Raw genomic sequence first — 14,762 nt, 5'->3', positions numbered from 1 at the left:
CACAGCGTTGGCCATGTTGTGCCAATTAAGAGGCCATCTATTATTTCACGTTTTCTGCCTTGGCTGTGTGATGCTATAAAAACAACTGGCAGTTGCAATGCACTTCTCTGGCACATTTTCAGTTTGCATTTGCCTTTTTCCATTTAGGCAGATTACTGCGTGCCTGTTAACTGCCATCACAGAGAAAACTCATCATACAGAAAACCAAAAAGTGAGCAACAAAAAGAGGAGGCAAAGAAATGTCCTCAGCAGCCAATACGTAAAAAGCAGTAGAGCATTTTTTAAAGTTCAGCTATCACTCACGAGGGAAAGCCCCTGAAGAACTGGGCACAAGAACAACATGATGGTCTAGAAGAGTAATTAACTATATATCCTATACCTAATACCAGTAAAAGAGGAATTATGGAGGAAACAGTCACAGGATTTCTCCACAGTGCTGTATTTGTTTCAGAAAAGATACCAGGTGAAATATTTCCAGAAGCATTTAAGCAATTCTACAGAGCCAGATCCATTTTAAGAAAGACTGAATGTCTAGACTTATCCTTGAGAGTATCACAGATGAACGTAATATTATACATAAGTTGGAGGATAGCAAACCATCTCTTAGGTTGTGGGTAGACAAACAGGGTAATATTTGTCCCCAGTTTGTTTCACTTCTTTCCTGGAATGCATTCCTGACTCATCCCTTGGTCTGATTCAGCTCCTTTTTGGCCGTGAGATGCAGCACGTCAGTGTACTAAACCATCAAAAACTTTAGCTGGCAAAGTAACTTTCTTCAGAATTGGGGTCTCAACAATGCAATGAAGGACATCACACCGTGTTTACACATGGAACATTTAGAAAGAAACTACTAGGTGAAGTTCAGAAGAAGCTGGGAGCTTGAGGATGGTAGCAAGCCTTGACAAATTTGACCATGTACCTGGTGAGTTAGGTGAAACAGCAGGACAGAGAAAGCAAGGAGCTGGGTTACCAATTTCCTTACCGAAACAGAAATAGTTTTAGTTGTGGTTTAGAAATGTGGGATTTAATGTCATATTGTTTATTTGTCTTCTCCCTTAAAAATTATACTGCTCACTACTAGATCTGAATCATACTTATATAAAGAAAATTAATTGACCTTTAAGCAGAAGGCTTAGTTTAATTTTACAGATTTTCTGTAGGGACTTAAATTGCAGTTTTCCTTCTAAGAAATAAAATCAGTTTTCTTAGTGTCCCCTTTGCATTTAAACCTGTTCTTGATATTGTTAATAAAATAAAATGCAATATACTGTGAAAAACAGAGAAATTCAGTTTTTTTCCTATTTTACTTAGTGCTAGAAGTGAAATCAGTTTCTATTTTGAAGGTGGTCTAGGAGGACAAGTTCTTCCTTCTAAGCTAGACTAAGCTAAGCTTCCTTCTAAGCTAAGACTTCTATAGCATCCCTGTATTTGTAACGGTATACATTACGTTTAATGCTCATTCCTCTAGAGAGATGTGAAAAGATGAATATTTGCAGTCAGTGCCAAAACATGGGATGAAACCAGTAACCATACGAAGCCCAAACAATCATGCATGCAAGTTACACTGGTATCCAAGTGAAAATTTTTTTTCTGTCCTGACAGTTGCTGTGATTCTCCGTACCAGAAGAGGGCAGCCCCACCAAGGCCTCCGATGGTAACATCAATCAGCCCGTCATCGTTTAAGTCCATTTCTCCGTGCACAGACTGGCCAAAAAATTTCACTTTTTCCCCATCTCCACCTGATGCAATACGCTGTGAAATGCATAAAGAGGTTAATGCAGTGCATTTTGAAGGGTTTTGTAACAACCAAGATGCATTTGACTGCAGTGAGATGGGGTTTAGGCTCTTTAACTACGTTAAATTTTCATTACAACACCCCTAAAATAGTTACCATGGTGATGAACACACTATAAATTTTCAGATTGCAAAATATCTGCTTTTCTGGCTGTTCAGAGCATGTCAGAAGGTTTCTAATAGAAGCATGTGACTATATTCTTTAACAATATTAAGACTCAGATTGAGTTAAATCAGTAAGAGTATAAAAGTATAGAACAATTCTAAAAAGCTGTTACAACTGGTCAAGTCACAGCCTTATTCTATGCTGGGAAGCAGGATTATAAACATTATATACATTAGAGCAGCTGGCAACCTGCGGAGTTTTACTTCCTACCTGTGAATATTTTTTACTGATTGCTTTGCCACGGCCATGATAAATATAAACAGCTCCCCGATGGTCATCTTCCAAGGGAGAGCCTATCACAATGTCATTGTATCCGTCCAGGTTGAGGTCCTTCACTGCAGCAATCGCAGTCCCGAAGCGTGCGCCGCAAGGCTCATTCTTAAGAACTTTGCAGGTATCCTGTTTCAATGGTGAGCAGCACGTTTGCTTTACGGGTTCAAGACTCATCTGATATTCGAACTTTGTCTGTGGAAGAACAGATTTAGAGTTTGTGAATTTCCACCAACATTTCAGCAATGCAGACTTTTAAGAGCTCCTGTCCAGAAGACAAATAGATGAATTAAACAGAGCAATTACAAACTATTCCTAGTGATTACGTGCACTGTAGAAACTGTGATTCTACAACTATAATTCAAGTGTTCTTTCTGGGCAGCATGTGGCAATAACATTCTTGCTCCCTCTCTTTCTGCCTCTAGATGCTTCTGCATATTTCTCTAAATTAGAGGTTCACTTGAAAGCACAGTATCATAACAATATTTGAATGCTATTGTAAGTAAACCATTTCATTCTTTAGGCAGTGCAAAGAGTTTTTCTAAAAGCATTCTCTTAATCTGAGAAGTTAGCCAAGTTTCTAATGAAACACAGATGGCAATACTGTTATTACAGAACAAAAGATAGCATTTCTTTTACACAGACTGAATTTTGCCCCCAGTAGACACATACACTGTGGCCTAACACACATATTCTGATCCCGTGAGTATACTGGACCAAAACCACACAGACACTAGTGCATGTAACCAATCTTTCCCATGAATTCCATGTCAGAAATAAGTAGTAACAAGCAGTTACTGCATCTCATTTATTTTGAGCTGGGTAACAGTAAACACACGAAAAACAAATTTCAAACCCCACACTACTGGAGGACATGGAATTATTGTTTTCTCACCAATCCTATTCACCAGCAATTTGTTGTTGGCAACATGCATGTACAGACTGTAAGAATTCCTTTAAAAAATATCCAGTCCCTTTAGGTCCTTTTCTTGAAATAGGATTTTAGGGAATCATCATTGCTAAGACATATTTTGATAATTGTTATAACAGTACATGATGGTACAGGATGAGAGGAGAGGAGAGGAGAGGAGAGGAGAGGTGTTGGATGCATGAGATTTAGCTCTAGATTGCTAAGCAAATCACAAGGATACTAGATATCACACTTTTAGGATGGATGAGCTTTATCGCTCCCTAATCCATGAAAGCAAAAAAAAAAAAAAGTGATGGAAAAGTAATCCTATAAATTTGTATCTGTGCCAAACTTCAGCTTATAAGATACAGTACTTATCTACATAATATTCTCTATTCTCAAACAAGAGTTTGAGAATGGAGTTTAAAATTAAGTTGCATTATAATCTCATTTGTCAAAACCATTTTTCCCTATTTTCAACAGGTCATCTTCCCCAGTTCAAATTATTGTATTTCTTTAAAATAAGGATAAGAAGGCAATAAAGAGCATGGTCTATACCCGTTCAATAAAAATCATCACCTTACCTTGTTCAGACTGTAAACATATACTTTCCCTTGCTCCTCTTTCTCAGTTCCCATATACATAGGAGCTCCAACAAGAAGAAGGTCTGTAAATGAGTCCCTATCGATGTCGACTGTGGTAATAACACCCCCAAAGTATGATCCAATCTGTTGGAAAACAAAGTATACATCAGAGACAGAGTCAGCAACATCATGCTGCATTTCCTTTTCAGAGACCTACTTGCTTGCAACATATTAACCACTAGGCATAAGTTTTCTTTACTAGCTAGATGTTTTTGGTCTGTTTGTCATTGAAGCTTATTTTCAGTTTTAGCATTTGTTGTCTGATTTTCTTTATTAACAAGTGGGCCATTCAACTCTTCTGAGTTTGAAAGGATAAAAGGGTGCTTTCTACCTGTTATGGGGAGTATGACCTCTTAAGACAGCATTAGAATAAGAGTATCTTGGGGAAGCTAGTTTTATCTTCAAAAAACAAATAAAAAAGCTTGGCCAAAAGCTCTGAGACAGCTCATTGCAGACAGTCACTGAAATTCTCAAGTTATTATTTTCAGAGGAACAAAATCTACCTGAAGAGATAGATACATTCATAGATCAGGTACAAGCTACAGGATTTATCTGATTATATTCACAGATAAGCAAGATACCCTGCACTTCCTTTACACTTAACAGGAGAAGCAGCCTCTTCTAGAGGAGATGTATCTTGGGACAAGATACATCTCCTCTCACAGAGATGCTTCCAGTAGTCCAGATGTCTCAAACCTTAAAAATCACAGAATCACAGGCTGGAAGGGACCACAGTGGGTCATCCTACTCCCTGCTGAAGTACGGTCATCCCAGAGCACATGGCACAGGATTGCATCCAGATGGTTCCTGAATATTTCCAGAGAGGGAGACTCAAAATCTCTCAGGACAATCCATTCCAATGGTCACCCACAAAGTAAAGCATTTCTTCCTCATGTTCAGATGGAACTTCCTGTGCATCACCCACTGCTCCATTGCCTCTTGTCCTATTGCTTGGCACCATGGAGCAGAGCCCGGTCCCTGCTCTGACCCCTCCCTGCAGACCCTGACAGACAGGGATGAGGTCCCCTCTCAGTTGTCTCTTCTCAAGGCTGAATAGACCCATACCTACTTTAGCTCCTTGACTCTAAAATGTTTGTTTGATTGAGTCATTGATTGACTGATTGATTAGCTGAGTTGCAGACATCAGCTATAGATGAAAATTAGGTAACCTGAATGCTCCTGAGAGAAGCTGATACTGCAGCCTGGGGAGATGAGAATAGGCAGGTCTCTCAATTCTCATAAGCATAATATTATCATAATAATACCATCCATAATTATGCAATTACATGGGGATTTTTCCTCCTACAGCAATAGCTCTCAGTAAGCTGCTACCCAGTGTAATAAGCAACTATTCAGTACTTCAGTCTATCCCAGAAGATGCTCTTGCACAGAACCCTGCTTGTCAAAACTCTTTCCTGCCAGTGACATACTCTTCCTTTCAGCAGACAGAAAAAATTGCATGTACAGAGATGGCAACAACCACTTTGACACTAGTGAAGATTTAACCTTCAAAGACAAAATTCCCAAGGATCTATCGTACAGTACAATTCACATTGCTAATTATACCAGAGAATCTGCCTAACTTTTCCTTCTGATATTGCTTATAACTCCCAGTTTCATGTGCTCTTCTAATGTGTTCTCATTTGAAATACTTATTATTTCTTCTGCTTATTTCTTTTGTATGTTAATTGTGAATACATACTTACTTGTTCTCCATTTAATCTCTGAATCACTTGCACCTCTTTTCCTTCCATCTTATAAATGATAACTTGGCCAGTGTGATTGTATCGTGGCTGTCCTGCTATGTACAGCACACCTCCAGGTGTCAGTGCTGAATTCACAGTATATCCTAGGGAGCAGAAAGAAATCAAGATGCAATACACACAGAATGCATCAGAAATACTTGCTGTGATTCAGAGCCTTTGTAAGGTTTATTCCACAGCTAGATATTTAACTCTATTCATGGTAGAGAGCAATAGCAGTAAATTAAAAGGTCTTTTTTTTCATTTACAGTCTCAGAGTGAGGAGGACCCCAGGGTTATTAAACCTGTTCTCCAGGTGGTGAGCCATGTTCACTTTGCCATTCTTACACAGTGTAAGAAATAACCCATGAATAGCTGGTTGAAAACCTACTTTCAAAGAACAGTTGTCACTGGCCCACTGTCAAACCCACGGAATCTTCAAAAAGTGATTCTGGGGGCATTTTGAACCTACCTCTATTCTGTTTAATATTAACAACAATTTAACAAATTTGGTAAAGGAAGACTTGAAAAATTTGCAGTGAAGTTAAAACTATTAAAGAGTTGTAAGTATTATTGTTTACAATAGTTTACAATCTTAATTTGAAAATTACATTACCACATTGGAGTTGTAATAAAAGACAACAGCTAAAGGCATTTGGCAATGAAGAAAGTGTACTTAGGGAAAAACATTAAAATATTCTAGCATTGATTCTTCGTCAATGGAAGTATGACTTAAATGAGATAACAGAGCAAACAGAAGCATGAGGTATAGAAAGCAAGACCTAGAGGAGAGAGCAAGGCCACTGAAGCTTTTTGGTAGAAACCTAACATGCCAATATGCAAAACATTATTATAAAAAAAAGATGTTGGTCTTGCTGGTTTTGTCCATTGAGTGACAGAAAACAGCCGAATTTCAAGCAAATATTTGGACTTAATATTGTATAAGGTTTTTTAACTATAAATGCATAGAAAAACCTGATAACAATACTAGAGGAATTAGTGAAATCTTCTTTGAACAGATTAAACATCTCTGTATGTTTAATACAGAAATACTCTAGATATACTTAGGTCTATGTTTGGACTTGTTTTCTAGTTGTAGGAGTTGTTACTTATTTTTTTAAAAGAACATGAAAATCAGAGAGTAGACTTGCTCCCAGGATCCTGGCATGTAAAATATTCTGTAACATACTCTTTTTGAATGAGCTTTGCGAGATGTCTTGTAGCATTTGTTGAAAAGTGTTGCCAGGTGGACTCTTTCTCTTACCTAGGTATGCTGCGAGAGGTTCATTTCTCTCTGAGCGCCTGTCACGAAAGGTGTCATTAGTTGGCATGGAAATACCAGTGTCTTTCACCATGAGCACTGTGCCATTCCAGTCATATGCTCCAACAGCTCCAAGCATGACCCAGTCCTTAAGGAGAGTAAAACAAAAAGCCTGTTCTCTATGTGAATCATCTTTTTTCTATGTGAATCATCTTTAGATGTGCATGGTTCAGGATGCTCACATTTGGGTAATGCTTCCTGCGTACTTACACAGTTAGCCTTGCATTTCCTAATATGGCATGCATCCTACAATCATAGGGTCATAGAAAGGCTTGGGTAGAAATGTCCTGAAAGATCATCCAGTTCCAACTCCCATTGCCATGGCAGGGATGCCACTAACTAGACCAATTTGTTCAGAGACCCATTCAACCTGTCTTTGAACACCTCCAGGGCTGGGGCATCCACAGCTTCTCTGCACAATCTGTTCCAGTGCCTTACTTTGCTCTATGTAAAGAATTTCTTCCTAACATCTAATCTAAAGCTCTGCTCCTTTAGTTTAAAACTGTTCTCCCTTGTCTTATTGCTAGCTACCCATGTAAAAAGTCATTCTCGCCCCTTTTTATAAGCCCCCTTTAAATACTAGAAGGCTGCTCTAAAGTGTCCCTGGAGCCTTCCCTTCTCCAAGCTAAATAACCCCACCTCTCTCAGCCTGTCTTCAGAGGACAGATGCATCAGCCCTCTGGTCATCTTTGTGGCCCTGCTCTGGAACTGTCTTTCAAGTTAAAACGTTGCCCCGCTCTGGAACTGTCTTTCAAGTTAAAACGTTGCCCCTTGTTCTGTCACTAAGAGCTCTAGTAAAAAGTTTTTACTTAATCTTTCTTGACATATTTCTAGGCTATTTTCCTGATAGGAAGCTATGGAAACGCTAAGTTCAGAGTTCATGTGAGGTATGTACTCTCTTAAGCTTTTATTGTTCATAAATTCTTTACATACATTTTACAAAAAAGGTAACTGGATTACAGGACACTCCAAAACTTCCAACAGCAAACAGGACTATACAAAGAAATCTGAAACACTTATTCCAAATTCATAGAACCACCAGCAAAAATCTACTTTGTAAAATAACTTCTGTTTTCAAACTGTTGGTTTACCTGAGAATAATGAGCACTGAAACCAGCTTGAGACATTTCCATTTCAAAAGAGGAGGCCTGCTGGTCTGTTGTTGCTATTAAACAAAAAAAAAAAGTTTCAAAAATAAATTTGTTCCAATCTGAAAAAGTAACTGAAGAGTGTTATGAAAATTATCATATGATTGTAAAGGATAGCATAATTACATAATCTATTCAGACTATAATTTACCATAGAGTTTTATAATTAACACAGAAATAAAGACCCGTGTTGAATGCTACTATTAAGCACGGGAATTTCCATTTAAGATCATGTCTCAGACCTTGTCCAACAAAGTTGCTGCGCTAAAACTGACCAGATTTGAACTCAGGCTGATGGTAAGTATGTTTGGAATGTTTGATTAATATGGTTAAGCCATTTTCCACTTGAGCTAACTGAACAATAAAACACCAGCCATGTAACCCTGGCCTCGTATTCAAGCAACTAAAGTTTTGTAGGCAGCTGGAGGAACGTTAAATGAAAACCATTTGATGTTTGTATGAACCTTTGCAAAAACAACATAGGAAAATCTCTGCTGTTCAACATTCACAAGCCTCAGCAAAGTGCTTGGGAATGATAATCCTGCCCAGACAATTACAAGAAGATCTGATTCTCTTAAATGACTGTGTATAAAAAAGTTATCATTATTATGATTTTGTACTAGCTTCAGTATTTTGTCAAGTAGTCATATGCTAGTTATTAAACTTTGATGGGCTGTTTTTCTTCCAGGTAAACTTGAAATATCATCAGGGAAGAAAAAGTTCTGCCTTTTCCTCTACTTAAAAGAAAGATAAGCTGCCCTTAATAGTCAAGGACTATTTTGCCAAGTGGTAAAGTAAGGGAACTATATTCATGTTGATTCTCCTTGAGGGCAAGCTATGCTAACAGGCAGCAGAGGCAAGCTGTGAAATCTTCTCTGACACTGGTCCTGGAAGAGTTCACAGTTTGCTACCAGCTGAATGCTGCAGCAAACCTTCACTGTGTGAATGAAACTGAGCCATAGCAAGCCATGGTTGCATGAATTTCAGGCATCTGGACTATTAAATGATGCTGAAATTTTCATACTCAGCAACTAAGCCCATGCAGTTGTTCCCGGGGACATGATGGCTTTCGTAATTGTGGCAATTTACAGCCAGTTGTAGGAAGGAGACATGATCTCAAATACAAAGTGTTTGACATACAAACGAAGACTATCATGTTTCACAAGATGTAGCTGCTTTGCTAAGTCTGAACAAGTCATTTTTAGGCACAAAACTCCTAAGCTGCACATCTGCTGATAAACAGATATTTTCATGCAGTAAAGGATGCTCCTTAATGAGCTGAGAAAGGCAGGATTCTCACAGCCTGAGGCAGAGGACAAAGCTGGTACTGTTGGAGTGTGCAGCTCAAAATACTACTTAGATAATGGCCCTTAGCCTAACTTTCCATTCAGTTCTAAACTGCCAAGCATCTTACAAAGGATATTTTGTGAAAAAACATTTGTGCCTGCCTACGGGTTGGATAAAACATAAAATTGCTGTTAAAAGCAATGTCCATGCCATGAGACACAGAGGCATATGAAAAAGATTATGTGTAAAAATTCACTGGCTGTCAAGCAGGAGTTTTCGTTGGATTTGATTTTTCAAATCTCTCTCAGTTTTTATTTGAATTTTTTAAAGAACCAAAATGAAATTAAGAAATCCAAGAAAAAAACTCAAATGTACTACTACATTAGCAAGAAGCAATTTAGATTGAGAATTTAAACAGATTCAGATATCAAATTTCAACAAACAAGGTTCTTGTGATGCACAGAAGCTACTATGTACAGAGGTGATTAATCTCCAATTAAACACAACCAATAAGCTGGCTTGTCAAAAGCAGCAGGGCACAGAATTAACCTGCTTGCTTCCACCACCAGAAAAATGCATGCATGGGCATAATTGTGAATCCAGAATACAACTGAAAGGTTTTGGGATAGGACAGTAAACTATGCCTCAAGAATCAGCATAAATTTGTTTAGTCAGTATTATCTAGCTCCAACCTGCTGGAGCAGCTTGACCTTGCTATGCTTTGACAAAAAAGCTAAAGTCCCATTTTCATTTCTATTCTTATTCTCTTGCAGACATATTACATGATTTCTGGGACTTAGTTTGAGGAGGAGACATCTCACATCTCATATTGCAGGCGTCTTATGTAGAAATCTTAGCACATCTCTGCATTCCTACAGAAAATCTGCAAACCAAGACGCCTTTTGGCAGTAATGAAATTAATTGGATTTTCAAAAACTCAGTCATGCTAGGTCTTACATCCTTCACCTGTTGCAACATTAATTAACTTCTTATTTTATATTCATTATAGCTAATAGATGTAACTAACATTTTATTCTGACAATGAAACGAAAATATTTTTGTCACTTTTTTAAAAGTACAAAGGACAAATTGAAGACCAAGTTCTCAATTTTTGTTTGAACAACTATATTCCCACTGAATATGTATTCTTCCTAGTACACAGTGACTTAAGAAAAGAGCACCCTATTCAATTAACTTTGAAGTACTCAATGGCCCTAAGTAGGCTAAACTTTGAGCTTTAGAGAGATTAGATTCTCCTCAAATTAATTTATTGCAAAGCTGAGGAAGCCAAATCATCCAGAACATAAAAAAGAACATATAAATTATATTTTAATAAACTTTTTATTGCTTAAAATATTTATTAATAGCTGAAAACATTAATATTTTACCAAACTAAATAATACACTAAAAAAATCTAAATATGTCTGAGAAATATAACTCCAATGTAAAAAAATTGAAAATACTCTCTAAATTCTGTACATTCAAGTCAATATTTTATTTTATTCCAGCTATAAACTACACTATTCAAGCTGCTTGGGAAGTCAAAGCATTGAAAAAAATAGTCCAAATAGATGGATGTTTTCTTTGTACTACATGAATCTCTTCAGAGGTGGCCAGTATAATTTATAACTAATAAACTCTGTCTCTTGTTACCAGTAGTACTTGAAACAAACAGTGGTTTGGGCAGTGTTGTCTTGTTTGGATGGAGAATGTAAGCAGACTTTATGAGAGAATGACTTTTCTATGCTAAAATCTGAACACTGTGAACCTTCCCAAAGGAAAATCATGTCCTGTTAACTCTATACAGAAAGTCCATGCTAATTTGTATGGCAAAATATGCTGTAATTAATAATTAAACAAAAAGAGACCCTAAGCATTTAGGCAGAAAACCAGATGATCATGGGGTAATTGGGGTATGATCTGGCAATGTTTTTTACCTAAAAGTGAGCAACTTTCTATTTATCACATTAAAACACTTCTGGTTTCTTGCCCTTTTAGGCTATTGTCTCCACAGGCTCTAACTCCTAAGCATATAGTCACATCTGTATCTACTATTTTGATGCCTATTATAAAATATTTTTATAACCAGCATGGAAGAAATAATTGCATAATAAATTTCACACAGCAGAATGCATTTCAAAGGAAGGTAAAAATAGGTGCTCTTCCTCTATTTGTTTCAGTTGTAATGCAGGCATAAAGTAAAATTTTAAATAATGTCATACCTTCCAGGGCAAATATTCTCTCTCCAAGTGCTTCAACAATGGTTAAAAGAGCTAATTCATCTGAGACATTGAAAAAATGCTTTTCAGTAGGCTTACTGGCAATTGATTTTATTTCCTCTACAAATTTCTCAGTACTTAAATTTCCTCTGCTGTAGCTGCCAAGAATCTAAGGAAAATAAAAGAAACCCAAAGAAACCAAAAAAGAGTCAAACATACATTTTATAACCTGTTTAAAAAGATATCATTGAGGTGAGTTGTCAGAGAATGGTGGAAAATCATATCTAACCTTAATTTATTTTGTTAAAACCTCACTCAAACTGATTTGAAGCCATTCTTTCTCAAGGAGAACAGAACTATATGATGGCTCAGTTGTTTTTTTGAAAATACCATTTGACAGAAAACAAAGCAACAGTATGTTGTGATGTCTGCTATCCCCAACTGTACTTTGCACCCCTTCTTCACAAAATTGTAATAATTTGTCTCTGATTTGTTGAAGTCGGCCATAATTTAGGGAAAAACCAACAAAACACTTCCCAACCCAGAGAACAATTACACTGGTTTCTGCATATCCACCAGTTCTCATCATAACATGCAATACATCCAATTAATGACAAGTGGATTAGGCATAGAATAGTACCTTATTCTGTGAAGATTTGCCCTACAAATACATATAAGAACAACACTTTCATTCAGTGTTAACAACTTCAACACAATACAAGACTTTAGATTTGATTTGCAGTTTTAACAACACTGCTGTAACAATTCAGGATACCTCAGAAAAAAAACACCTCACTTCTCTTAATTCCCAGACAAACAGATATTTTTCAAATGAAAAAGGGCTCTATAGACTAAACTTGATTTGAGAGAGAGACAAAAACCAAATTCCTATGCTCCAGCATCTCAGCCCACTGGAGCAATTCATGTTTGGTTCTAAACAGGGATTTTACTGCTAAAACTGTTGCAGTGTCAAGGACAACTTTTTCTTTCGTTATCTCTACTTTTATGAAGAAAACAACTGAAAATCTGTGTGCTGCTGGACTCAACCTTTGGTTTATATATTTTTTATATTTTTATACTTAAATTAAGTATAACATCTTTAAGTTTCATGGTTTCATACTACCTTATTTTACCAAAAAATAAGATAGTAAGACAAAGAAAGCAGTGAAGTGGCAACAACCCCATGTCCCTTCCAAATTAACAGCAGAAAATAGATTTGTGCATAAAATGCACAAATATAGTGCAGTATTAACAACAGATCCATAAATAATGCTTTCATATTTCTTGATATGGGTTAACCTCTATTCTCATTCAGCTACTGTTTAGCATGCTTAGCATGAAAATGACAGCTTTAGAATGCAAGCATACAACACAGACATAATGAACAAGTATTTTTTGATGGCTTACAATTGCCTTTTTTAAAAATAGGTAAATGTTTCCATAGAAGATTCTTAGAATTGTATTAGTCCCTTTGCTCAGTGCTCCTTTTAACAAACAGGATTTGATTTAAAACTGTCCCTCAAACTCTTCCTCCTTTTTCCTCACACAGACACACACATCATTGCAAGGAAGACAGACAAATTGCTTTTCTTATATGCTATAAAATCAGAAAGCAAGTTTTTAATGTTTTTTTTCAGCTTTTTCCTCTCTGAAATAGTTATATTTCCATAAAGATTCTGTGAAATTAACTTCCAAAACTTCCAAAATGAAATTACATTTAGAAGAAGAAACGTGCTTTTAACATTCTGAATTTTCCCATTAAATTTCACTTACAGCAATAGCAAATCTCTGAATGTTTTCATCTTCACAATCATCAATCACTTCTTGTAATCTGTAGTTGTCATGTGATTCCCCATCAGTCACAATAACCATTACTTTTTGTACTCCTCTTCGTGCACCATGAGCCTCAGTAAAAGCTTCTTCCCTAAAGGGACCATAAAGCGTTTTGGAAAAAGGCAATGTCAGCATTTAGCACATGCATCATATTTGCATAGCCAGCCATAAACTACAAGATTTTATATTAACTAGGAAGCAGGAAATGGAGATTAATGTTAGCCATGAGCAAATACAAACAACTCCAATTGGAACGTACATGACAGTTCACAGCCAAAGTTTCACAAGCATTCATTCATCATTCACTCACTTGAGAGCAATAGCAGAAAATACAAATCTGGATAGTGAAAAATTCTTCCCCTCTACAAATAAACTTCTGGCACTTTAAAACAGCTTTTGGCATCTTAAAAAGAGACACAGCCAACATCCTACCTTTCCAAAAACCCACGTAGAAAACCCTCACCTACTTCCACGCTACAGCAGCACTTCAAGTGGTCAAACTATTTACTCAGCTACCAGCACACCTCTGCACACCTATGTGAATTAGCACTGGGGTTGGGGATGTGGCAGAATTAGGCTGCAGGTAAATGGAGGCAGATTGGGGCACGCACTTGAATTCTACAGTTGCAGATGGGCAAACAGGTTCTGAGGTTTTAGGCTGCTGTTCGCCCAGACTCTGGACCTAACAAGGCAAGGCTGGATTAGGGCTCTGGAGGAGAAGGAAGGAAGCAGAGCTTCCTCTTTTCAGAAAAATACCACAGAATTCTAGGACTGGCCACATGAGTGAAAGCTGAAATTTACCACTGAAAATGGCCAAGGGGGGATGACTGTGAGAACAGAGGAAGCTTTTGATGACAGTTTCTGTATATACAAGCCTGCTGTAGTTTGTGGTACACAGGGGCTTTCCAAACTAGATGTGGTTTCTGAAGACTTGGCAATTCTCAACTGGCTCTGCTTTCATGAACTTGTTTGGAGTCCTCAAGCTTCTACCCATATCTCAGGAAAGCCTTAATAGATAAGAATTCAATTGTACACCATATCAATAAAACTTTGGTCAGATAATCAAATTGTTCATCGGAAGGATGCTGCATATTGCATTAAATGGTTGTTTGTAAAGAGTGAATGCAATCTTTTGTAAAATAAAAGCACACTTTTTGTGATGGAAGAAACAAACCCAGAAAAGAAAACAGATACCAGGACAGCATTGTACAGTCTGAAATTTTCTGAGAGATTTACATTTACTGTCTGTTCTATAAAAGTCAGATTTCATTTTTTCTCATAAAAGAAGCATTTCTAAATATTTTTATTGCTACAACAGGTCTTTAATCTCCCAATGACTGAGAAGTTTCAAAGATTTAGGATAGAAAATTTTTAGGACTTCTGAGAAGTGTGGACCCAAACACTGTAATATTCAACTTCAGAATGAAA

The 14,762-nt window shown here is 37.0% G+C and overlaps 1 protein-coding gene across 1 annotated transcript in view; it reads right to left on the bottom strand.

Moving 5' to 3' along the window:
- ITGA1 (integrin subunit alpha 1) overlaps positions 1-14,762 on the bottom strand; it is a 70,868-nt gene that overhangs the window by 16,957 nt on the left and 39,149 nt on the right. The window contains exons 8-15 of the mRNA XM_041489326.1: positions 13,275-13,425; positions 11,505-11,670; positions 7,939-8,012; positions 6,791-6,935; positions 5,491-5,633; positions 3,725-3,868; positions 2,171-2,425; positions 1,622-1,752 (exon numbers count right to left, since the gene is read on the bottom strand). Coding sequence (XP_041345260.1) covers positions 1,622-1,752; positions 2,171-2,425; positions 3,725-3,868; positions 5,491-5,633; positions 6,791-6,935; positions 7,939-8,012; positions 11,505-11,670; positions 13,275-13,425 — 1,209 coding nt within the window. The remainder of the gene's footprint in view (positions 1-1,621; positions 1,753-2,170; positions 2,426-3,724; positions 3,869-5,490; positions 5,634-6,790; positions 6,936-7,938; positions 8,013-11,504; positions 11,671-13,274; positions 13,426-14,762) is intronic.

This window comes from Pyrgilauda ruficollis, unplaced genomic scaffold (genome assembly GCF_017590135.1).
Source record: "Pyrgilauda ruficollis isolate IOZ18807 unplaced genomic scaffold, ASM1759013v1 scaffold92, whole genome shotgun sequence".
NCBI lineage: Eukaryota > Metazoa > Chordata > Aves > Passeriformes > Passeridae > Pyrgilauda > Pyrgilauda ruficollis.
This window is presented reverse-complemented; position numbering and strand designations above follow the sequence as displayed.